The sequence below is a fragment of the Erinaceus europaeus genome, chromosome 4, assembly GCF_950295315.1.
Source record: "Erinaceus europaeus chromosome 4, mEriEur2.1, whole genome shotgun sequence".
NCBI classification, from domain to species: domain Eukaryota; kingdom Metazoa; phylum Chordata; class Mammalia; order Eulipotyphla; family Erinaceidae; genus Erinaceus; species Erinaceus europaeus.
In genome coordinates, this window is record NC_080165.1 from 58,659,948 (window position 1) to 58,686,098 (window position 26,151).

Below are 26,151 nucleotides of genomic sequence, written 5' to 3' on the forward strand. Positions count from 1 at the left end.
GAGTGTACTCTCTGTATGTATGAGGTCCTGGGTTTCATCCTTAACTCATATGATGAAGGGGTGCTCTGTTCTTTCTTATAACATAAATATATAATCAAACAAATCTTGCAAGAAAGAACAAAACACATGGTCAGAAGTTGGGAGAGAAAGTGACCTCTGATGCAAGTCATGGAGGCCGTGTGATAACAACACTGCAAGAATGAGGGCTCCTACTCTGGAGGAGCAGGGGAGCCCCCTCCACATTGTCCACACAGGCAGCAGCCTTGGATCCTAACCCACTCCCACTCCTCTTATCCTCTTCACCATCTCCCCAACCTCTCCTGTCTTCTCTGCCCAGGTCAACAGGAACTGCCCTGTAGAGGTCCATCTACGTTCAGACCCAGATGATGCCAGAGCTATGACCGGGCCTGCAGGCGTGGCGCCGAGGGGAAATCAGCCATGGAGCAGCCACCGGAGGAAGCCCCTGAGGTCCGGGAAGAGGAGGAGAAAGAGGAAGTGGCAGAGGCAGAAGGAGCCCCGGAACTTAATGGGGGACCAGAACACCCACTTCCTTCCAGCAGCTATACAGGTGAGGAGGGAGCAGGCAACATCATGGGGTGCAGAGGAGTAAAGTGCCTAAGGCCTAGAGCCAGACAGCCTCGCTTCACACCCCTGCTCTGTTGCTCATAAACTTTGAGGCCTTGGGCAAGTCCGCACCACTTCTTTCTGTAAAACAGCAGGGGTTTCAAGGGAAATGTGCGTGTGAACTTTTATGAGAATTGAAGAGTTAACATTGGGGGAGGGCAGGCTAGGGAGACAGCGTAATGGTTATGCAAAGGACTTTCATGCCTGTCGCTCCACATTCCTAGATTCAATCCTCAGCACCACCATAAACCAGAGCTGAATGGTGTTCTGGTGTTTCTTTGTATTTCTCTCTGTATCTATCTCATTAAAATAATATTAATAAAATATTTTTAAAAGAGAGTTAACATGGGGGCTGGGCAGTAGTGCACCTCATTGAGCACACACATTACCATGCAAAAGTGCCCAGGTTCAAATCCAGTCCCCTTCTATAGGGGAGAACTTCACAAGAGATGTAGAAGTGTTACAGACGTCTCTCTTTTTCTCTCTCCCTCCCAATTTCTCTGTCCTATCAAATAAAAAGAGAGTTAACATATTATAGTCATTATTATTATACCACCATTACTACCACAAGAGATCCAGTCTGCATTAGCAACATACCAGAGAGATCACCTATACCTATCATTGTTATCTGTCGCAGCACACAACTCTGCTACTTACTAGACATACTGTTCTTGAGCTGCAGGTAACATGAAGTAGTACTAATATTACATCTGTGCAGCCAGACGGCTTCTGGCATGTCTTGTCTCACTGACTGGTTTCTTTCATCCACTCTCAGGAGCAGACATTTTTCTCTAGTACCTTGTACTGTTCTGTTACTATCACCTTCATCATTCAAGGGCAACCAGAACCCACTCCTCAGTCCCTGGTTTTCCCTGCTACTAATACCTGCTACTTGCCTCCTCCCTGCCCCTTGCCCCACTCCCGTTCTCTCCTTCTCACACCTGAATACCATCACATCCAGCTGATTTTTATTTCCTTCCCTCTGAGGAAACTCAGGGTCATGAGGAGATGTGCTGCCAGGAAGAGTTATCCCACTCTTGCTGCTGGGCCTCAGTGAAGGAGATCTTGGCCAGTTGTGGCCAGTTATTCAGGATAAAGGACCAGACCCAGCCCATGAAGATGGGCTCAGGACCCCAGTACCTTCATGGGGAGAAAGAGGTAGATGAAGTCAGAGTTCAGAGAAAGGCAGGGGCTGTTGATTAAGAACAGCTTATCTTGCTTGGACCTGCAGCTAAATTGGGCCCAAATCCATAAGCCAATGCTGCCTTGAATCTGCAAAGTGAATCCAGTTTTTGCAGTGGTTCTTCCTGTTCAGGGCACATACTGGGGCAGGGTGAAAAGAGAGTTATATGTGCACTCACTCTAGATGCCAGACTCTTCTTCCTCATTTCCAGGGAGGCAAGTAGAACCCCGCCAGCACTCAGTAATGAGGTGACTTGTATGTTCCAAAACCACCCACCTGGGTGGGAGGCCAGCTGGAACTGGTACTGACACCCTGCTCCCTTCCTCTTTCTCTTGCTCGGTGACTGTTTTTGTTGGGCCTCCAGGCAGGAGCTAGCCATTCAGTGGTGATCAAAGCTGATGGCACACCCAGTAGAGCGAACAAGTCAAGGACCCAGGTTCAAGCCCCCAGCCCCCACCTTCAGGAGGGAAACTTCATGAGCAGTGTCTCTCTTCCCCTTCCCTCTGAATTTTATGTCTCTATAATATATATATATTATACATATATCACATATATTTTTGAGTGCCTACCTTGAGGTTGTTTGAAAGCCCAGTCCCAGATTCCTCAGAATTTGCCCTGACATAAGTTATTTTTCTGTGAGGTTTTGTCAGACGGGCCACTGTCATAGCCATGGCAACTCCAGCTATGCAGGCTAGATAATCAGGAAAACTCAACCACACATAAATGATAGGAGTAGAGTCAGTAAGGTCTATTTGCTGAACTTGTAATCAAAGATGGTGCAACTGCTACTTCACTCTCTGGAATTAGTGTTTATATTGAGTCCAAACATTTGAATGCTAGCTAGCATGATGTTCTTAGCAGTGGCTATTTCTTGTTTATCATATAATGGATTATCAATCAATAATAAGAGTGAGAGAGAGAGAGAGTGTGTGTGTGTGTGTGTGTGTGAAGACAACAATAAATTGATAAATTGATTTTAAGGAATTGGTTGATATCCTTTATGCAAAAGTGAGGGCTGACAAATTGAGATTCTACAGGACAGGCCAGAACTCATATTTGAAAAATTTATGGAGGCATAATTCTTTCTTACCAGGATTTTAGCCTTTCTTCTTCAGCTGACTAGATGAGGCCTCCTCATTATGGAGGGTAACGATTTCAATGTCAGTCACATGTAAAAAGTATATTCACGAGAGTCCAGCGGTAGCGCAGTGGGTTAAGCGCACGTGGTGCAAAGCGCAAGGACCAGCGTAGGGATCCCAGTTCAAGCCCCCGGCTCCTCACCTGCAGGGGGGGGTCACTTCACAGGGGGTCACTTCATAGGGGGGTCACTTCTCACCCCATTTCTGTCTTCCCTTCCTCTCTCCATTTCTCTCTGTCCTATCTAACAATGATGACATCAATAGCAACAACAACTACAACAACCAAAAAAGAGGCAACAAAAGGGCAAATAAATAAATAAAATAAAAATTAAAAAGTAATAAAATATATGTGTGTATACATATACATATATATATTCACAGCAACATTTATACTGGTGCTTAAACAAAGACTGGATATCCTAGGTACCCAGAACTGGTCAAACTAACATGGAATTAACTATCAGAGCCACTGTCATGTTGTCCAGGAGATGGTACAGTGGATAAAGCATTGGACTCTCAAGATCAAAGTTCCTGAGTTCAATCCTGGCAGTACATGTACCAGAGTGATGTCTGGTTTTTTTTTCTCATTAATAAATAAAATTGAGGCCAAGTGGTAGCACACCTGATTAAGTACTCACATTATGGTGTGCAAGGACTTGGGTTCAAGTCCCTGGTCCCCACTGACAAGGATGGACGTTTCACGAGAGTCAGGTGTCTGTCTCTTTCCCTCTCTATCTCCTCCTCTCCTCTCAATTTCACTCCGTGTCTATCCGGTAATAAATAAAAATGTTTTTAAAATAATAAAATCTTAAAATTAAAAAGGAGGGCTAGAGAAATAGCTTAATGATTATGCAAAAACCTTTTAAGCCTGAGGCTCTGAAGTCCCAGGTTCAATCCCCAGCACCACCATAAGCCAGAACTGAGCAATGTTCTGGTCTCTTTGTCTCTCGTGGTATCTTTCCCTCTGTATCTACTCTTTCTCACTAAAATAAACTAAATTTAAAAAAAGAAAAGAAAAAAGGGAGGAAGGACCACTGTTAGTAGTTAACCTTCAGAGTTTTAGTTTCTTTGTTTATAAAATGGGGCTAAGACGACCTTTTTAAAGGGCCCTTTTTTTTTTTTTAATATTTATTCCCTTTTGTTGCCCTTGCTGTTATATTGTTGTAGTCATTATTGATGTTGTTGTTGTTGGATAGGACAAAGAGAAATGGAGAGAGGAGGGGAAAACAGAGGTGGGGGGGAGAAAGATGGACACCTGCAGACCTGCTTCACTGCTTGTGAAGCAACTCCCCTGCAGGTAGGGAGCCCGGGGCTTGAACCGGGATCCTTACGTCGGTCCTTGTGCTTTGCACCACCTGTGCTTAACCCGCTATGCTACAGCCCAGCTCCCAAGGGGCCATTTTAAGGGTTGCATGAGAATTAATGGTATGAGGTGCCCAGGAAAGGGCCTGGTACACAGTTGGCCTGGACCAAAAAATGGTATCGCTGTACTAGCAGGCAGCCTTGTATTGAGCAGACAGCCTTGGAGATATCCCTTGGTTTCACTGAGTCTTCGTTTTCCTTCTCTTTGTTTTTAAGTTTTATTTATTTATGATGGAGAGAGAGATAACTAGAGCATCATTCTGACACATATGATGCTGGGGATTAAACCCAAGACCTCATGCCGGTAAGTCTAGCACTGTAGCCACTGTGCCCTCCCAGACCACATGTTGCCATCATCTTTAAATAGTAACAATTACTGTGGTTCGGGAGGTGGCGCAGTGTATAAAGCATTGGACTCTCAAGCATGAGGTCCTGAGTTCGGTCCCCAGCAGCACATGTACCAGAGTAATGTCTGGTTCTTTCTCTCTCCTCTCTTTCTCATAAATAAATAAAATTAAAAAAAAAATAGTAACAATTACTGTCTTCCAGGGTGATATGAAATGAAACTAACATGCTTCTAAGGAATCTAGTAAATCCTGTTTCTTTCCCTGTTCCCTTCTGAAGGTGGTGAAGGTGGGTCCTCAGGAGTTATTTAGGAAGTAAGGCAATGTGACTGGAGTCAAAGTTTACAGGCTGGACCCAGGGCCCAGGTGATGACCACAGGGCAGGAGAATAGGTGCACTTCCTGAGAGCAGAGGCGGGTGAGCAGACTAAGCTGGGCTGGTCAGGAGAGGGCTGTGCAGACAAGCATCCCACAAACAGCAAGCCCAGTGCCTCTTCCAGATACTTGGGAGGGCACTGAGACAGACACTTCTGCTGTGGGGTAGAGCATCTTGGAACCTGGTCTCCCATTAGGAGGTCAGAGGGAGAAGTTGTGACCTTTATAACTTGATCCTTAGCATGGGGAACATGCTGCCATCATTGCTTTTGAGGAGGGTATGATAGTAATTTCAGAATAAATCCTTAAGTCAGTTGGTCAAACAGAAAGAAGCACAACCATTTATCTTTGGAAAATCCACCCCCAAATTACCACCATTCATATCCCAGGCCCCCACACTGTAGTTGTCTTGTTTCCAGTTCAGTTTGCAGCTCCTATTAGCTGCTAGCTCCGAGACCATTGCACTGGGTCTCTCCTCACAATCCAGAGGTTTGCCTCAGTGAGTAATGTGTCTCCTGATGGTCTTGACACTCCTGAGCCGGGGGGCAGTGGCAAGCCAGGAGAGGTTCAAGTTCGGTCTTTCTCAGGAAGGCCTCTCCAGGTTTCATATGCAGAGATAACACCACCATCACTCCTGTGAGGGTTTCTGTGAAGCTATGGGGAAAGACAGCCAGAAGAGTAGGTAGCACACCACTTAGAGAGGGAAAATGGACTCAGCAGTGAGAGTCCACTCTGGAATCCAAAGGGAATGTGACTCAAGAGTTTTGAGGTCTAGCAGAGAAGGCAGATAGGCCACAAAATCAACACTGCTTATAAGCAGAACCACAAAGCAAGAATGATCACAGCCCACACAGTCGGGAGAGGAAGTGCCGGAAACCCTCTGCCCAGCATCTGCGTAGGTCCTTACAGAGTTTTTACATGTTATCTCATTTTCTACTGCAACTGATAATGTGTGTTCTATTGATAATGTGTGTTCTATTGATCCTGATATAATACCCCCAGAAGTAGTGGGTTCCCACTCATCCCTTCGATTAGTTGGTGCTGGGCCCACAACCTCCAGACAGCCTACGGAGCACTTATTTCAGCAGAGAGTCTGCTCTAGCATATGAAGGTCCTGCCTTTGTGGTCCTTCAACCTAGTAGCACTGATAAGCACATGTAGACTGTGTGAGGTGGTGACAAGCCTTTTCCACTGAGATTTCCCCTCCCATGCTGCAGGCTCTGCACAGCACTGTTGTATCTCAGGTCTGGGGAAAATGCTTTGGGGGCTTTGGGGGCTTTTTACCATCCTCCCAGAAAATCTGTCGTTAATTCCACATTGTAGATACAGAAACTGATCCTTAGCAGCATTAACTTCAAGAGGCCACTGAGCTCACCAGTGGCTTCACTGAAGGCTAGCTATGTGATGCAGAAAGCCTTACTCTGCTAACCTCTCTTGACCCCAGGCCCCTCCCTGCAGGATGTAACATTCCCTCCCGCATTGTGTATCCACAGACCTCTCCCGGAGCTCTTCACCACCCTCACTGCTGGACCAGCTGCAGATGGGCTGCGATGGGGCCTCGGGTGGCAGCCTCAACATGGAATGCCGTGTATGTGGGGACCAGGCATCAGGCTTCCACTATGGTGTTCACGCGTGTGAGGGGTGCAAGGTATGGGATGTGCGAGGTGGCAGTGAGCCAGAGTGGTTCAGTCACATGGTGAGCTGCCCTGCCAGGAAGGCCTTGCCTGCTGAGGGGCAGGGCTCTGACGACGCCCACCATGAAATTCCTGCATGCACATAGTCAGACCCTTTGGCCCACCCCAGACATCAGCTCTGCGCCTTCCTGGAAAGCAAGGGCTCCCTGTCTGGCCTGCCCTGCTGAGCTGCTCATACCCTTTGGGAACCTGGTTCATGACAGGAAGTCTGAACTGATTTATCTTTCTGAGGTCTTTCCCTGCACCTTAAGGCCAGAAAGGGGGCTCTTTGAGAACTAAAGAAACATTACATTTCTTTCTCCAGTGGTACTTTTGGGTTCTTCCTAGCTGCAAATACATCAGTATTCCACATTGTATTAAAACAGTACATATAAAATACAAATCCTGCTACCTTTATGAATTAATCAAATTAACCAAAATACAATTTTATGTTACCACCAAAGAAGCCTTAAGACTTTTTTGAGCACTTAAAATAAATATGACCAGGGCTGGGAGTTAGTTTGTCCTGTAGAGCACCCACTTTCCAATGTTCAAAGGCCTGGATTCAAGCCCTCAGGGTACCACATGGTAGCACCGTGCAAAGGGGAAGCCTCACCCGCAGTGGAGCAATGTGTGGCGCCTTGTCTGTTTCTTCCCCGCTCCCCCTTCTACCTAGAAATAAAGAGAGGGAGTCTTCCAGGAACACTGGTGGCATAAATAAATCAGGCATATTACTTCAATCATTTATAAAGGCTTAGAAGTTCCTTCTCCCTTCCCCCTCCAAAAAATTACTACCACCCTACACATACATACATACTCATATTTCAGAGATCTTGATATCTTTATGCACAGTTGAGCCCTGTAGAGTCTAGTGATCAGTGCAAACTTCTCGACCTCTCTCCCTTCCTCATGACTTCTCACCTATTCACCATCCCTTAGGGCTTCTTTCGCCGGACAATCCGCATGAAGCTAGAGTATGAGAAGTGTGAGCGGAGCTGCAAGATCCAAAAGAAGAATCGAAACAAGTGCCAGTACTGCCGCTTCCAGAAATGCCTGGCACTGGGCATGTCACATAATGGTGAGAGCCAGCCTGCCAGGCACAGGGACCCACTGGCTCCCCACAACCTGAAACTAGGTTTCAAGGAGCCCAGACAGGGAGTGCCCTCAGAATAATACCTGGCATATTGTAAGCAGTACCTGAGTATTAGCTGTTGTCCTTGCTGGTCCTGTCTCTGAGTCTTGGAACCAGAATAAACTGACCCAAGATCTGCCTTCCCCATACTTCCCATTGTCACTATGGGTCCCAAGCAGTTACCACATCTTGGTACCATTTCTGGCTCAGGAGGGAACTAGGAACTGACTCCAACTCCAGTGGGAGTGGAAACATCACTCCTGGGACATCAAGTCTCATATAACGTGACATAACTTAATGGTCTGGGAGCATCTCAGCCCTTTGTGGTTATTGAGAGCAGGCAGGAGCTGGTTATGTGGCCACAAGTATCAATTGCCAAGAAACAGAGCCTGCCTACCCTCTGCTCCAGGCCTCTTACAAAGTCTTGTCATCCAGACCCCCAAGTGGAATTTTTGCAAAGCTAACTGCCACCCCCTTTATTTATTTATTTATTTATTTATTTATTTATTTATTTAAACCTCTCAGAGTCAAATTCCCTGAGGACAGGCGAAAAGCTCACACTGAAATGTCTCATAGGCACTCTGCGTCAGTGAGAGTGGCAAGCCCTGAGCTCCCCTGGTTGCAGCTTTTCCTCAGTGATGGAGTCAGGCAGAGCAATTGAACTCTTCTCTTTCTCTGAGAGGAACCAGATTCACATGCTGCTCCATGACTAATGACTACAGTTTTTTGAGTGTTCACTTTGTAAATACATGTGCTTAATTTTTCTGGTAACCCTATGAGTTTTAAGGATTAGCCCACTCTCTCAGATGGAAAAAGGTGAAGTGACCCACCCAAGTCATGCAGCCATCAAGCTGCAGAGCAGAAACTGAAACACAGGCCTTTGACACCAAAGTCTTGTCTTTCTTCCATGTAGCACCGCCTGTCCGATAGAGTGGCTCATTCATTCTGTAAATGAGGGCCATTATGTGCCAAATACTGTGAACAGGACAGAATCCCTGCCCCACTCTGGAGCTTATGTCCTGGAGAGGTTCTCCAGCATCTCAGCCTGCTGTCTCTAGAGTTTCTGGGGGTCCAGGGCTTAGCAGTGGTGTCTCCATCTTAGCCAGTGCACCTGTAGAGGGACGAGGAGATGAGAGGTGCTGCCTCCTGCCTGGGCTGCTCAGTGACTGTCCCCCTCGCTCTCCATGTAGCCATCCGCTTTGGTCGGATGCCAGAGGCTGAGAAGAGGAAGCTGGTGGCAGGGCTGACAGCAAATGAGGGGAGTCAGCACAACCCACAGGTGGCTGACCTGAAGGCCTTCTCCAAGCACATCTACAATGCCTACCTGAAAAACTTCAACATGACCAAAAAGAAGGCCCGAGGCATCCTCACTGGGAAGGCCAGCCACACGGCGGTGAGTGTCACTGCTTGGCCTAGCATCATACTGGGCTCTGGGCCCCACTACATGACTCCTGGGAGAAGCAGCCCACCTCTTCCTCCCCTAACTTCACAATACAGGTAGGGGGGATAGGGAGCACATGGGTGGGGGTTCCCCAAGGCCTGGCCTCTAATGGGGCCTGGTTTTCAGCCCTTTGTGATCCACGACATCGAGACATTGTGGCAGGCAGAGAAGGGCCTGGTATGGAAGCAACTGGTGAATGGCCTGCCACCCTACAAGGAGATCAGCATACACGTCTTCTACCGCTGCCAGTGCACCACAGTAGAGACCGTGCGTGAGCTCACCGAGTTTGCCAAGAGCATCCCCAACTTCAGCAACCTCTTCCTCAATGACCAGGTGACCCTTCTCAAATACGGTGTGCATGAGGCCATCTTCGCCATGCTCGCCTCCATCGTCAACAAGGATGGGCTGCTGGTGGCTAACGGCACTGGTTTTGTCACCCGTGAATTTTTGCGCAGCCTCCGCAAGCCTTTCAGTGACATCATTGAGCCCAAGTTTGAGTTTGCTGTCAAGTTCAATGCCCTAGAACTTGATGACAGTGACCTGGCTCTCTTCATCGCAGCCATCATCCTGTGTGGAGGTAAGTGAGGGTGGGGAAGCAGGCAGACCCCACACAGTCAGCCTTACAGGGATGGGGCTTCACTGTAAGATGACCTGTCTGAGCTCAGCGGAAAGGGGTCCATGCAATGATGAGCATGGAACATGCCAGACACTTGGCTGTACCTGCAAGACCAGCTCCAGCTTACTTGGTAGAGAGAAGACAGAAAAAAATATATACTGAAAGGAAAGGTACCAACATACTGATTTCTGATGATGGAGTTTTCTGCATTTTTTTTAAAGATTTTATTTATTTATGAGAAAGCTAGGAGGAGAAAGAACCAGACATCACTCTGGCACATGTGCCACCGGGGATCAAACTCAGGACCTCATGCTTGAGAGTCCAAAGCTTTACCACTGCGCCACCTCCTAGACCATAGTTTTCTGCATTTTACTTACATTTTTTTCAGGTCGGTAATAAGTGTAATCATGCCAACAGTAGCACCTGTCTTACCTCATGCCCAGCACTGTTGTTATTACCTCTTCCAGATTACAACTGGTTTGATCCTCAACACAGCCCTATGCAAACAGTACTTCTGTCATTTCCATTTTAACTTTTTGCTGTTTTTTTTAATGAAAGACCAAAGTATTTCTTGGTCACATGCACTCCCAGGGACCAAATTAGGGAGCTCACACATACAAAGCATGCACTAGACCCACTGAACCACCTCCCTGGCCACTTGTTATCCCATTTTAAAGATGAGCAAACGAATACCCAGAGACTCCTAGTTACCTGCTCATAATCTCTTGGCAAATCTGTGGTAGAGAATTTAACCCAGGCATGGGGTGGAGGTAGATAGCATAATGGTTATGCAAAGAGACTTTCATGCCTGAGGCTCCAAAGTCCCAGGTTCAATCCTCCACACAGCCGTAAGCCAGAGCTGAGCAGTGCTCTGGTTAAAAAAAAAAAAAAAGAAAAGAAAAGAAAAGAAAAAAAAAGAATTTAACCCAGGCAGTAGGTCTCTTACCACAACACTATATTGTGTAGTCAGGAAAAACAAGGAAGTGGGCCAAGGCCCAGGGGAGGCTAACATGCACAGTGGGGCATCCCTGATAGGACAGGGCTGGGTCTGTCAAGCAGAGGGCTCTGTTGTCGAACACAGACAGTGGGAGCTCCTCTGCTTTTCAGATGCCCCTGAAAGGCAGTGTGTGTCCCTCCTTTACCTCTGTCCTGTGTCTCCCCTCTAGACCGGCCAGGGCTCATAAATGTGCCACAGGTGGAGGCCATCCAGGACACTATCCTTCGAGCCCTTGAGTTCCACCTGCAGGCCAACCACCCTGACGCCCAGTACCTCTTCCCCAAGCTACTGCAGAAGATGGCTGACCTGCGGCAGCTGGTCACTGAGCATGCCCAGATGATGCAGCGGATCAAAAAGACAGAGACAGAGACATCACTGCACCCCCTGCTCCAGGAGATCTATAAGGACATGTATTGAGAAATACACCCAGGGCCTTCCCGCTAGCCTCCAGAGGAGTCGAGAACATGGGGCCAGGCAGACAGCACTGGGACAGGATCTGTCGCTTTTGGTTGACCAGCTCTGAAGTACTCGGCTTGGCATTAGAGCGTGGCATCACACATGCTTGTGCTTGGACACAGCCTCTTGCTCCCAGCGTTCTCTTCCTCTCTGTTGTCCCCCCTTCCTTGCGCTGTCATCTCCCTCTCTGAGTTCCTCTTTCTTTATTCTTTCTCTTGTCTGTAGGTTTCCTTCTCCCTTTGTCTCTCATTCTTTCTCTCTCTCTTTCCCCCACTGCCATGTCTATCCCCTTTAAACTCTCTGTGAGAGTTTGTATTCTTTCACCAGCAGCATAGAATAGGACCTCTGCTTTTGCCTTCCCCACCCCCACCCCACACTGTCTCCAGAGCAGGAGGGAGGGAGTGGGGCATCACTTGTGCTCCTGCCTTCACCACAAAGGACTTGAGCCATCCAAAGAAACACTAAGTGTTCTGGGCACAGCTTCCCAGGGAAGTCAAGCATGGCCTGGGCTGGCTGCAGCTGTGGCCCCTGGTCACTGGACCACTGCCCCAAGGACCAGGATGCCTTCCCAAGATGGTCACCATCCTCCCAAAGCTGTGGCTGGTAACCCTGACCCAGCCAACCCCACCCAGCAACACACCCCAACATCCATTCATTCTTTTCATCTGTCTTCCAGGTCAGTGTCACAGTTGGCCCTCTGTGCTGGCTGCTGAGTGACACTACCCAGCCCAAAAAGAGCTGGGGTTCCCTCCAGATGGCGACTCTTATGCCCCTACTAAAGAGGAACAAAGCCTTAGAGATCTGGAGGTTGGTGGGGAACCCAGTGAGCAGCGTACTTAATTCTGACCCCTCACCACAGGATTGGCCCTGAATCAGTATACCACAGTCTCCCACCATTGGAATAGCCACCGTATCCTGCCTGACTTCTGTCATCACCACAACTCCATCCTTCCAGCCAGTCCCAGGGCTCAGCCTCAGATGTAGTATTTCTTTCTCCAGCCAGGAGAGGCTGGTACTAACTTGCACTCAGCTGTAACTCACACACTCCCTGGAGCTTTCCCTCCAGCACATACCACAAGCACTGAAATCACTTTACCTGCAGGTTCCACATAGCCACCCTCCTCTCTCTAAGTCAGGGAGGCAGATGAGCTCCTAGAAGGACCTGTAGGTGGATGGGCAGAGCTATGCCCCTGTGCCCAGGGCCAGGTAATGGGCACAGAATGTCCTGTTAAGTCAGCTCAACACCCGTACCCAGGGAGAGATGCCAGGGACAAACTGACTCTGCTCATTGTGACATTCACTTGTTCCAACAGCTTAGCAGATTTCCTCATCCCCCCATATTCAGCTCAGCTAACCCCTCACATGTGCTCGCACACACACACACACACACACACACACACACACACACACACTCCCTCTCCCCCCAGGAATTCTCAAAACATGTCCTCTGTGACTGTGACCTTGCCAGGCCCAGCCCCACTCTGCTGGTCCCTCCCCTGCCTCCGCTTGCTTCCTGGTGAAGCTCATTCACCCCAGAGCTGGGAGTGTGCTTACTGAACAGGACAGGAAGTCCACTCAAGCTACCTCTCCAGTAAGTCTGGAGTGGCAAGAGTCTCAGAAAGGTGGTGGAAGCCCTGGGCTCAGAGCCCAGGCTTCCTGGGTCCTGTCTGGTGCTCCTTCTTGAGGGGCCTTTCCGCCTAACTACAGCTCTGGAAAGAGACTCCTGGAGAGCCTAGTATCTGCCCCTGCCAGTGATGTAGCCTTTCACACCCCAGGATCATGCTCCACTGGCAAGATTCTTCCCTCTCCCTACCCACCTGGACTGACCAGAGGTTTGGGTGAGGGGTGCTCCCTTTGGCCCTTGCTGTGAAGGGAGATACTGTGCCTGACCCACACACACATCATGTGCTCCAACCCTTCCCCCTCCAGGTCTGGTGCTGAGGAATCAGCTCTTACTGTCTGAACAATCTCCAAAACTGAAATGTATATTTTTGCTAGGAGTCCCAGCTTCCTGTGTTTTTAATATAAATAGTGTACACAGACTGACAGAACTTTAAATAAATGGGAATTAAATATTTAAGAATTGATTTAAGCTGACTCGGTTCTTTGAGTGTTTTTTTTAGGGACTGATTGACTCCACTCTTTCCCCCATATCCAATGCAAAAGAAGCCCGTAGTTGGGAAAAGGAGGCTTTGGAGCACTAGCCAGGAGATTCCATTCTGGCTCCTGGAAGCTGTCCTCCCTGCCTCTTTCCCTGCTTACCACTCCTCAGCCAGCAAGGAGCTATGGAGGACTAAGAAGATGCCATCCCTCCCTCAGAGAACTTGGGGGTTGTGGGTGGAGTGTACAAACCATATATAACACTCTGAATCGGGTGTGGAGGGTCTGAGTTTTAACTCTACTTGAGCCTTGAGAGCTATGTGGAACTTGCAAAGCCAGAGTCTATCTTTCACTCCACTTTTTTCACATTTTATTTTTTTTTTTAATTTCTTTATTGGGAAATTAATGTTTTACATTCAACAGTAAATACAGTAGTTTGTACATGCATAATATTTCCCAGTTTCCCATATAACAATACAACCCCCACTAGGTCCTCTGTCATCCTTTTTGGACCTGTATTCTCCCACCCACCCACCACCCCAGTCTTTTACTTTGGTGCAATACACCAATTCCAGTTCAGGTTCTACTTGTGTTTTCTCTTCTGATCTTGTTTTTCAACTTCTGCCTGAGAGTGAGATCATCCCATATTCATCCTTCTGTTTCTGACTTACTTCACTTAACGTGATGTTTTCAAGCTCCATCCAAGATGGGCTGAAAATGGCGAAGTCACCGTTTTTAATAGCTGAGTAGTATTCCATTGTGTATATATACCACAACTTGCTCAGCCACTCATCTGTTGTTGGACACCTGGGTTGCTTCCAGGTTTTGGCTATTACAAATTGTGCTGCTAAGAACATATGTGTACACAGATCTTTTTGGATGGGTGTGTTGGGTTCCTTAGGATATATTCCCTGGGGGAACCAGGTGGTGGTGCACCTGGTTAAGTGCTCACATAACTGCACAAGGACCCAGGTTTAAGCCCCTGGTCCCCACCTGCAGGGGGAAAGTTTCACGAGTAGTAAAGCAGGGCTGAAGGTGTCTCTCTGTCTCTCTCCCTCTCTATCTCCCCCTTCCCTCTCAATTTCTGTCTCTATCCAATAATAAATAAATAAATGAAACAAAAAAATTTTTTTAAAGGATATATCCCTTGAAGAGGAATTGCAGGATCATAGGGTAGGTCCATTTCTAGCCTTCTGAGAGTTCTCCAGAATGCTCTCCACAGAGGTTGGACCAATTGACATTCCCACCAGCAGTGCAGGAGGGTTCCTTTGACCCCACAACCTCTCCAGCATTTGTTGCTACTACCTTTTCTGATGTATGACATTCTTACAGGAGTGAAGTGGTATCTCATTGTTGTCTTTATTTGCATTCTCCATTTTATTTATTAGTTAATGAGAACCAGAGTACCATTCTGATACATGCAGTGCCAAGGACCAAACTCAGGACCTCATGACTAAGAGTGCAATGTTTTGTCCACTGCATTACCTCCCTGGCTATAATTCACTCTGTTTCTGGCTCCCTCCACTCCACCCTCTAGATTTGTCCTTCACCTAGTGATGCCATCTTCACAGAGAGAGGGTTGCCCTTTCACAGCCAGTTGGCTTGGCTACAGTGTGAGACAAATCCTAGGTATGTTTTGGTACTTGTCTGACCAGGAAAACCACTGCCTAATATTTCAGAATGGAGGATTTATCTCAGGGAGGGGCTGAGTGGTGGCACACCTGGTTGTAGAGTATGACATATGTTATAATGCTCAAGGACCCAGGTTCAAGCCCCCAGTCCTTACCTGCAGAGGGAAAGTTCCATGAGTGGTGAAGCAATGATGCAGGCGTCTCTCTGCCTCCCTTTCCCTCTCAATTTCTCTTTATCCAGCAAATAAATATAAAAACTATCTTTTTTAAATACCAAAGCACTCCTCAGCTCTGGTTTATGGTGGTACAGGGGATTGAACCTGGGACTTTGGAGCCTCAGGCATGAGAATCTGTTTGCATAACCACTATGCTATCTACCCCTACAAAACAAAAATCTTTATAAAATAAAAAATAATTTGGGAGTTGGGTGGTTAAGCGCAGGTGGTACAAAGCACAAGGACCGGCATAAGGATCCCATTTCGAGCCCCCGGCTCCCCACCTGCAGGGGAGTCGCTTCACAGGCGGTGAAGCAGGTCTGCAGGTGTCTATCTTTCTCTCCCCCCTCTGTCTTCCCTGCCTCTCTCCATTTCTCTCTGTCCTATCCAACAATGACATCAAAAAAAACTACAACAATAAAACAACAGGGGCAACAAAAGGGAATAAATATTTAAAAAATAAAAAGAATTTATCCCAAGGAATTCTTGCAAAAGTATCTAAAGAACTGAAAGATCAATATGGAAAAAATTGAAGTCATCCAGAGATTAAGAACTGGGAAGTCACCTTCTGGGCAAATAACCTCATCAGTGTGTCTTAGAACCTCACCACTTCAGAGCCCTGCCCTACTAGGGAAAGACAGAAACAGGCTGGGGGTATGGATCAACGTGCCAATATCCACGTCCAGCAGAGAAGCAATCACAGAAGCCAGAGCTCCAACCTTCTGCACCCTGAAAATAATTTTGACCCATATTCCTAGTGGGAGAGAAATGATAGGAGGAAGATGAACAGAGGGTTCTGAATTCCAACTCCATCAGGAACCTGAGAGAAAGGAGGAAAGGGGGAGGGACATTTGAAAAGGAAAATGGGGCCTACTTTTTAAAAAGGCCAAATATATACAGATAGTTGTAGAAATAATAGTTAACCCATATCTGCAACCTTGAGAGAACTGTTGTAGCTTATAATTGAGGGAAGGGGGATCCAGAATTCTGGTGATGGGAACAGTGCAGAAGAGATGTACCCCTGTTATCTTGTAATTTTGCAAATCAATCTTAAATCACTAATTAAAAAAAAACAAACTGTGAAGTCACTCAACCCTAAGGCTGAATGAGAAATGGAACCGCATCTAGAACTCAGCTGCTCCTGCCAGAAGTACCATCAGAGTTTCATCCACATGTTTTCCAGTCTGATGCCTGTACCGCCCACTGAACAAAACAACTGTAAGGCTAACCTGTATAGCGGCTAGGTGGTGGTGCTCCTGGTTAAGTGCACACGTTAAGACCCACCTGCTGGTCCCCACCAGCAGAGGGAAAACTTCATGAGTGATGAAGCAGGGCTGCAGGTGTCTGTCTCTTTTCCTCCAGCCCCTTCCCCCGCCCTCTTAATTTCTCTCTGTCTCTAATAAATAAGATTTTAAAACTTAAAAAAAAAAAAAAAGATGACTTGAGTAGTCCAGGAGGTGGCACAATAGATAAAAGTATTAGACTCAAGCACGAGGTTCCAAGGTCAATCCCTGGCATTACATGTGCTAGAGTAATGCTCTGCTTCTCTTTCACTCTATCTTATTAATTAGTTGACTATGTCTTTAAAAGAAAAAAGAAGGCAATCTTGAAGGTAGCACCATGGGGTAGAGGCAGCAAGTTTGCATACATGGAGTTCCAAGTTCAGTTCTTAGCACTGCACATGCCTGAGTGACGTTTGGTTTATTTTGCTCTCTCTCCTTTCCCATGCCATCAGGTCAGAGCAGAATGGTTAAGGACAGCGGGTCAGACGGTAGCACAGTGGGTTAAGTGCACATGGCACACATGACGCGAAGCGCAAGAACTGGTGTAAGGATCCCAGCTCCTCACCTGCAGTGGTGTCACTTCACAAGTGGTGAAGCAGGTCTGCAGGTGTCTATCTTTCTCTCCCCCTCTCTGTCTTCCCCTCCTCTCTCCATTTCTCAATGCCCTATCCAACAATGACGACAACAATAATAACTACAACAATAAAGCAACAAGGGCAACAAAAGGCAATAAATAAATATTTTTTAAAATAAGTAAAAATAAAATAGAATACTTCTTTTTAAAAAAAAAATGGTTAAGGACTGTGTCTGTTGTTAAAGGCTAGTGCTTTCCCCTAGCACTGAAGTGGTAAGACTACAGGATAGGAAATAGCCAGTTAATAAGCTCTAAGAGATGAAACTAAGTCTGTCAGTTTTCTCTGGCACCTGTTATTACTATCACCAAATGGTAGATAAAGCATCTATTTTGTGTCAGGCACTGCCTACAAGGTAAATAGTACCACCTGATAATCTTCCTACTGACAAAACACAATTAGCGATTTGGGGAATAAGCCTGGGGTCATTCAGCCAGGAAGTGGCTTAGCCAATTGGAGCCAGAACCTTAGGATCTCTGTTTTTGTAGTTTGTTTACCTGGGCAAAACACTGGAGACCATAGTAGGTCATCTGGTCTGTTTTCAATCATTCTCAGGACAAATGAATCAAATAGACTTAAAAAAAAAAAAAAAGGAGTCGGGCAGTAGTGCAGCAGCAGGTTAAGCACAGGTGGCGCAAAGCACAAGGACCGGCGTAAGGATCCCAGTTCGAGCCCCCGGCTCCCCACCTGCAGGGGAGTCACTTCACAGGCCGTGAAGCAGGTCTGCAGGTGTCTGTCTTTCTCTCCCCCTCTGTCTTTCCCTCCTCTCTCCATTTCTCTCTGTCCTATCCAACAATGACGACATCAATAACAATAAAAACTACAACAATAAAACAAGGGCAACAAAAGGGAATAAATATTTAAATTTTTTAATTCTTAAAAAAAAAAGACAAAAACAAATTTAAGGGACCTAGAGGATACATTATTGGGACAGCAAGATAGTTCACCCAGTAAGGCAACTACATTGCCATGCATGACACCCAGATTAGAGCCCAAACACACCATGTGGGAGTACTGCCACACTGGAGGAAGCTTTGGTGATGTGTGTCTGTGTGTGTCTCAAGTTTCCATGTATTCCTATATACTGCAGGGCCTGGAACCTGCAAACTACATTTCTTTATCTCACTCTGTATCTCCCATGTGTGTCTTTCTGTCTGAAAAGGCAGCCCAGAACAGTGCAACTCACAACAAAGTAAGATACTCTATCTTTTTTTAATACTTATTTATTTTCCCTTTTGTTGCCCTTGTTTTATATTGTTGTAGTTATTATTATTGTTGTTATTGATGTCATCGTTGTTAGAACAGAGAGAAATGGGGAGTCCGGCAGTAGCACAGTGGGTTAAACGCACGTGGCGCAAAGCGCAAGGACCAGCATAAGGATCCCGGTTCGAGCCCCTGGCTCCCCACCTGCAGGAGAGTTGCTTCACAGGTGGTGAAGCAGGTCTGCAGGTGTCTGTCTTTCACTCCCCCTCTCTGTCTTCCCCTCCTCTCTCCATTTCTCTCTGCCCTAGCCAACAACGACGACATCAATAACAATAACTACAACAATAATAAAAAGGGACAACAAAAGGGAAAAATAAATAAATAAATATTTTTAAAAAAAAGAACAGAGAGAAATGGAGAGAGGAGGAGAAGACAGAGCGGGGGAGAGACAGATAAGACACCTGCAGACCTGCTTCACCGCCTGTGAAGTGACTCCCCTGCAGGTGGGAAGCCAGGAGATTGAACCCGGATCTTTGCACCTTGCATCACCTGCGCTTAACCCGCTGTGCTATCGCCCGGCTCCCAATACTCTTTATCTTTTCATTGCCACCAGGGTTATCACTGGGGCTTGATGCTTGCATGACGAATTCACCACTCCTAGTGGCCATTTTTGTCCCTTCTCTTTCTTTCCTTCTTTCTATTTCTTTCCCTCTCTCTTTCTCTTCCCCCTCCCCCCCTTTTTTTTGCCTCCAGGGTTATTGCTGGGGCTCAGTGCCTGCACTATGAATCCATTGTTCCTGGAGGCTATTTTTTTCCCTTTTGTTGCCCTTGTTATCGTTGTTGCTATTATTGTCATTGTGTTTGGATAGGACAGAGAGAAATAGAGGAGGGGGAGAGATAGACACCTACAGATCTGCTTCACCACTTGTGAAGTGACTCACCTGCAGATGGGGAGCTGGGGGCTCAAACTGGGATCTTTAATCCAGTTCTTGTGCTTCGTGACCTGTGCTTAACCCACTATGCTACCGCCACCCTCCCCCCTTTGAAAGAACAAAGAGAAATTAAGATGGAAGGGGAAGATAGAGAGGGAGAGAAACAGATGCCTGCACCACTCGAAACTTTCATTCTGCAAGTGGAAACTGAGGCACTTTCGTGTGGTAAGATGAGTGCTCAACCAGGTGTACCACCACCCAGCCCCAAAACACTTCATCTTTGTAATGATTTTATCAAACTCTCCTAAAATAAACGGTTTATTTTAAAAGCAGGAAGAAGGCAGGAGAAATAACATAATGGTTATGAAAACAGATTCTTGGGAATTGGGTGGTAGCGCTGCACGTGGTTAAGCGCACGTGGCACAGAGCTCAAGGACCGGAGTAAGAATCTCGGTTTGAGCCCCCGGCTCCCCACCTGCAGGGGAGCTGCTTCACAGGTAGTGAAGCACGTCTGCAGGTGTCTTTCTCTCCTCCGTCTTTCCCTCCTCTCTACATTTCTCTCTGTCCTATCTAACAACGAAGACATCAATAACAACAATAACTACAACAACAACCAAAAAAAAGGGCAACAAAAAAGGGAAAATAAATAAATATTTTAAAAAAAGAAAACAGATTTTCGTGCGTGTCTGAGTTTCCAGGTTCAACCCTTCTCCACCACCACCATCACCACAAGCCAGAGCTGAGCAGTGTGACTTCAGTGATAAGCATAGCCCAGGCCTCCGTGACTTCTTGAAGAAAGAGTATCTTGAACCTGGAGGCAGGACCCCAAGATTCTTAGGTCTGTACAGTACCTACCCAGTCTGGAATGGTCCTCCCCCAACCCCCATCCAGGCTCACCCCATTTCCTGGAGACTGAAGGCTCCCAGCCCACCCCCACGTCTCTCCAGCAGCCTCAGTTCTACATGTGGGCCTCACACAGTTTTGTGGTTGGGGTTGGCTGCCATCTGACCTCCTAGCCCTCAGACTGTGTAACCAAGAGTTACATTTTCAGCTGCAGGATCCCAGCCTTTCAGGTCCTTGGGTTCGGTCTCAGGTCCTTGGGTTCAGTCCCAGGTCCCTGTGTCCCCTTCCCAAGTCACATACCTTCCAGAGACATTAGAGTCCTTACAACCTCCCATCCCCCAACCCCCTCAGTAACCAACTAGGAGTCTGTAGAGGCCTTTGTGTCCCCATTCCACCGACATAGCTGGAACATGGACTCTGCAGGTCCTGAGTCCTGCCTCCACCTCCTGCAGGCAGGGGGTCCAGGAAGGGGGCGGACCTGGCCTCGGGGCCCCTCCTCCTTTTGGCCCTGCCCAGGACGGAGAGAGATAAAGGTGCAGTGAATGAGCCTGTCGGATTTTCATGAGGGGCTGCAGCTGGGATGGACCCTGCTGGGCAGGGTGGCAATGGTGGTGACCACCGAGGTGGGCAGACCAGCCAAGGCTTCCAGCAGCCATGCAGGTAGGAGTGTGTGTGTGTGTGGGGGGGGTTCCTCCTTGGGATTCAAGGAAGGTAAAAGGAAATTCTTTTGGTTTCAGCCTGCCCATTGAAAGATTATCCCCTAAGAATTCAGGGTGAGTGTTGGGGAGAGGGAGGTTTTGTTTGTTTTGTTTTGCCCTCACTTATAATCTTGGAAGCATCTAGAGATTATGCCCCCGCATCCTTAGAGTCCAAAGAAGGAAACTGAGACCAAAGAGGAAACTAGGCACATTAAAACCGCAGGAGGGGTAGAGCTCCACTGATAGAGCGCTGACCTTTCGCACCATGTTTGAATGGAGACACTCTGAGCTGAACATCACACCGGAGTCACTCTTTGGGGGTTCACTGGCTATTTTAGGGCATGCTAGCCCCCCTTCCATTAGGCTTGCTAACAAGTGCATGTTGTCACCAGCACTTGTTTGTTCCCCAGAGAGAACTACAGTTTGTCAAAGGAAAGATCATGTGGATCTTGGAGTCTGAATGTGAGAAGAAAGGCAGGCAGAGTGTCAGCAGAGAAGCAAAACAAGAATGAATAACCAGAAGATTTTTACTTTATTACTATTTTTAAGCAAAACAGTGTTCAGCTTTAGTTTATGGTGGTGCCCAGACTGAACCTGGGATTTCAGCCTCAGGCATGAAAGTCTTTTGTATAACTATTCTGCTATATTCTAGGCTCAGGACATTTTTCTGTTATTCTTGTCCTGAACTATGTTCCTTCCTGGAAGACTCTAGAAAATGGTAGCCTAGACAAAATATGACCTCAAGTCTAAAAAAAAAACCCTGACCATGGGGCTTATTCAGCAGGCTCAACTGCCTTTAACTCCTTCTCTGCCCTCCCTCCATTCCTGATGCCTGTTCCAGACCCCACCCACCCACCAGACCCTCTGCTGCCTCTCCAGGCCAAACTACCTATGACCTCTGGACACACTGTCCCCACAGTGTGGTCTCAGGATTTGCCTTGAGAAGCCTCCCAAAGGCAACAGTCCTCAACCCTGACAAATCAGTCTTGGTTAACTAGAAAGTTACTGGTCTGAGTGAGGACACCTGGGTTAGGGTCCTAGCCCTTGTTCTGTGTCCCAGGCCAGTTCCTTTACCTCACTGAGCCTCACATTAAAAAAAAACAAACAAACAAAAAAAAACTAGCAAACGAGATTTCCCTATTATTAAGGCTTAGTATAAGGATCAAATTAACTAATTTGACATTTCTCCAAACAAAAATCTGTTTTGGCAGCCCAGGAAGTGGTACAGTGGGTGGGGCATTGAACTCTCAAGCTTCACGAGTGCCAGAGTGATGACTCTATTGCTGAGTTATCTTACCATCACATTTTAAAATAAAAATGATAGCACCTGGAAGATGGAGTAGTGGTTAAAGCATTGAACTCTCAGGGCCAGGTGGTGGTGCACCTGGTTAAGTGCACGTTACAGCACACAAGGACCTGGGTTCAAGCCCCTAGTCCCCACTTGCAGGGTAGAAAGTTTCATGAGTGGTGAAGCAGGTCTGAAGGGTATCTCTCTCTGTCTCTCTCCCTTCCTATCTCCCTCTTCCCTCCAAATGTCTCTGTCCTATCAAATAAAATAAATTATTTAAAGAAAGACATTGGACTGTCCATTATGAGGTCTCAAGTTTGATACCTGGCAGTGCATTGCCAGAGTGATGCTCTGCTCCACCCCTTCCAATAGATAAATGCATAAATATTTTTAATTACAAAAATGATGGACTAGGTAGATAGCTTAGCATTATAAAGTAGGACTTACATGCTGGAAGCCCCAGAAATCCCAGGTTCAAATCATTGCACTACCACATGGGAGAGCTGAGCAGTGCTCTGATCTTTCTCTCATAAATGAGTAAATCTTATAAATAAATAGTGGTACAAAGGATTGAACTTTGGAGCTCTGAGCCTCAGGCATGAAAATATTCTTGCATAACCATTATGATATCTCCCCACCCCCATTTATTAATTTTAAATTAATTAGCAAGAAAGAGAAAGAACCAGGGCATAGCTCTGGCACATTTTATGGCAGGGATTGAACTTGGGACCTCATGCTTTTAAATCCAGTGCTACCACTGCACCACTTCTCAAACCACCTCTTTTATTCTTTACTTTTTTTTTTTTTCAGATAGAGTTTGAAAGACAGGGAAAATGGAGAGACAGAGAAGGAGAGAGGCTACACAGCAATGCTTCATCATTCACAAAGCTTTTCCTTTACACGGCGATTCTTTTTTTTTTAATTTCCCCTCTTGCTGCCCTTGTTTTTTTTTTTTTATTGTTGCTGTTGTTATTGATGTCGTCATTGTCGGATAGGACAGAGAGAAATGGAGAGAGGAGGGGAAGACAGAGAGGGGGAGAGAAAGATAGACACCTGCAGACCTGCTTCACCGCCTGTGAAGCCACTCCCCTGCAGGTGGGGAGCCGGGGGCTCGAACCGGGATCCTTATGACGGTCCTTGTGCCTTGCGTCACGTGCACTTAGCCCACTGCGCTACTGCCCCACTCCCTACATGTTGATTCTATGTGGTTGCTGGGCATTCAAACTTGACTCTTTGTGCATGGTTAAAAAAAAAAAGAAAAAGAAAGAAAGAAAGGGGGAAAAAAAAAAAGCGCTCTACCAGGAAAGCTCTCTGCCAGTCCTACCCTAGTGCCTTAGTCTTTGTGTTTTAATAACTTTTATCTATTATTTAGATATTTGTTTATATGGGAGAAAGAAAGAGGAAGAACCAGAGCATCGCTCTGGTATATGTGATGCCAGGGATCAAATTCAGGACCTCAAGCTTGAGAGTCCAGTCCTTTATCCACTGTTCCACTTCCTGAACTGATATTACATCATTTTTAAAGGTGAGGAAACCAAGTCTTAGAAAAGTTGAGGGGCCGGGGAAATAACATAATGATTATGCAAACAGACCCTCATGCCTGAGGATTCTAGGTCCCAGGTTCAGTTCCTTAACACCACCATAGGCCAGAGCTAAGCAGTGCTCTGATCTTTTTCTCTGTCTCTGTGTCTCTCACCTTATCCATCTCTATATATGTACGTATATGTATATATGTTGAGTTATGCAAGACTTAAACACAGGTCCCACTCCAGAGCCTACGTTTTTCTCAGAACACATAATCCTTCCTTCTTTTTTTAAATTTATTTTTATTTTTTATATTTGTTTATTTATTCCCTTTTGTTGCCCTTGTTCTTTTATTATTGTAGTTATTGTTGTTGTTATTGATGTCGTTGTTGTTGGATAGGACAGAGAGATGGAGAGAGGAGGGGAAGACGGGGGAGAGGAAGACACCTGTAGACCTGCTTTACTGCTTGTGAAGCGACTCCCCTGCAGGTGGGGAGCCGGTGGCTCGATCTGGGATCCTTGCACCAGTCCCTGCACTTTGCACCACCTGCACTTAACCCACTGCGCTACCACCCGACTCCCATAATCCTTCCTTCTATAAGAATCCCAAGTGGTTGGGGAGATGGTTCAGTGGATAAATCACTGGACTCTCAAGCAGGAGGTACCGAGTTCATTCCCCGGCAGCACATGTAACAGAGTGATTTCTGGTTCTTTCTCTCTCTCCTCCTATCTTTCTCATTAAGAAAATATTTTTAAAAAGAGCACATCGGGAGTCGGGCTGTAGCGCAGTGGGTTAAGCGCAGGTGGTGCAAAGCACAAGGACCGGCATAAGGATCCCAGGTTCGAACCCCGGCTCCCCACCTGCAGGGGAGCCAACAACGACAACAACAATAATAACTAAAACAATAAAACAACAAGGGCAACAAAGGGAATAAATAAATAAAATAAATATAAAAAATTTTAAAAAATGTTTAAAAAAAAAAAATTCCAAGACATGAACTGGGTGGTGGCACACCTAGTTGAGTGTACATGTTACAATTCACAAGAACCTTGGTGGAAACCCCTGATCCCCACTTACAGAGGGAAAGTTTGTCAAGTGGTAAAGCAGTACTATAAGTGTCTCTCTATCTCTCTTCCTCTCTATCTCCCCCTTCCCTCTTGATTCCTGACTATATCCAATAAATAAATAAAGATAATAATAATAATAATATGGCCTGGGAGGTAGCACAGTGGATAAAGAATTGGACTCTCAAGCATGAGGTTCCAAGTTCAATCCCTGGCAGCACATTTACCAGAGTGATAATCTGGTTCTTTCTCTTTCCTCCTCCTCCTATCCATCCCATTAATAAAATCTTAGGGGAAAAAAATGAACAATTCCAAGACAAGAAATAAAATGGGTTGTACATAAAACTTGGATGTTCTTTTAGGAAATTTGCCCTAGGGGACTGTCAGTGAGAGTCAAGCTATCCTTTGTTGACAGGAAGGTGTCCCAGGTGTGCAAATACTTCCATCGAGGCTCCTGTTTCCATGGTGACCTGCACAGGTAAAGGACACTCCCCTCAGCTAGGGAGTAGGGAGTTGGGGGGGAAAGGAAGATACTGAAGGAATATTTTTTTTCTTTTTTTTTCTTAAAGAATTTATTCATGAGAAAGACAGGAGTGAGAGAAAGAAGCAGACATCACTCTGGTACATGTGTTGCTGGGGATTGAACTCAGGACCTTATGGTTGAGAATCCAGTGCTTTATCCACTGTGCCACGTCCCAGACCACTCTTTATTCTTTTTTTAAGAAATCTTTCTTTTAACTTTTTTTATTATCTTTATTTATTTATTGGATAGTGACCGCCAGAAATCTAAAGAGAAGTAGTGATAGAGAGGGAGAAAGACAGAGAAACACCTGCAACACTGCTTTACCACTTGCAGAGCTCCCCCTGCAGGTCGGACCAGGGGCTTGAACCCAGGTCCTTGCACATTGTAACATGTACACTTAGCCAATCATATCTTCATCTTGGAACATTTTCAAATTCTAGGTTGAGCTAGCTCCAGGCCCCTGGAAGGGCTATCCCTGCCTCGTTCTTCTCTTTCTCTGCAGCTATCAGCGCATGCAGTCCCCCAGTCACTTGGAGTGGGGTCGCCGCCATTCGGAGCCACAAATCACCCTGCCAGGGTCTTGGGTGAAACTGAGCCGCAGGGGCTCTGAGCCCACTTACCTGTCCTCTGTGGCTGTGGGTCAGAGCGGGGCTGGAGCTCACTGGGGCAGATATCAGCCTGGATGGGAAAGGTTGGTCAGCAAGGCCCAGAAGGCTGATGGCAGGTCCTGGAAGTCCTCGTCATTACCATGTGAGTTGTGGTGGTGGGGACACACAGGTGGGCACAACTGACATCTGAATCCAGGATTCCTGCTTTGTCTCTGAGCAAAGTGCCTATTTCTCTCCTCTTCCTCCACAAGTTCTCCAGCTAGAG

At 46.6% G+C, this 26,151-nt stretch overlaps 1 protein-coding gene across 4 annotated transcripts; it reads left to right on the forward strand.

Moving 5' to 3' along the window:
- Positions 1-309: 309 nt before the first annotated feature.
- PPARD (peroxisome proliferator activated receptor delta) lies at positions 310-26,022 on the forward strand. 4 transcript variants are annotated; one of them, XM_060189675.1, is made up of 7 exons: positions 310-568; positions 6,520-6,674; positions 7,639-7,777; positions 9,022-9,224; positions 9,399-9,849; positions 25,171-25,233; positions 25,781-26,022. In XM_060189675.1, exons 1-7 carry the CDS (start codon positions 439-441, stop codon positions 25,864-25,866), a joined length of 1,227 nt encoding a protein of 408 aa, XP_060045658.1. In that variant the 5' UTR covers positions 310-438; the 3' UTR covers positions 25,867-26,022. The 4 variants fall into 4 exon arrangements, with proteins under 4 accessions (XP_060045658.1, XP_060045659.1, XP_060045657.1 ...); XM_060189676.1 differs by lacking the exons at positions 25,171-25,233; positions 25,781-26,022 and adding an exon at positions 13,465-14,570 and having other exon boundaries at positions 311-568; XM_060189674.1 differs by lacking the exons at positions 25,171-25,233; positions 25,781-26,022 and adding an exon at positions 11,055-13,438 and having other exon boundaries at positions 311-568.
- The last annotated feature ends 129 nt before the right edge of the window (positions 26,023-26,151 follow it).

What these genes read in the sequence shown, in the direction of transcription:
- PPARD (XM_060189674.1), top strand. Translation starts at nt 439, where the DNA reads ATGGAGCAGCCACCGGAGGAAGCCCCTGAGGTCCGGGAAGAGGAGGAG. An exon ending in TCCTTCCAGCAGCTATACAG is followed by an intron (nt 569 to 6,519) that starts GTGAGGAGGGAG and finishes GTGTATCCACAG; the next exon opens with ACCTCTCCCGGAGCTCTTCA. An exon ending in ACGCGTGTGAGGGGTGCAAG is followed by an intron (nt 6,675 to 7,638) that starts GTATGGGATGTG and finishes ACCATCCCTTAG; the next exon opens with GGCTTCTTTCGCCGGACAAT.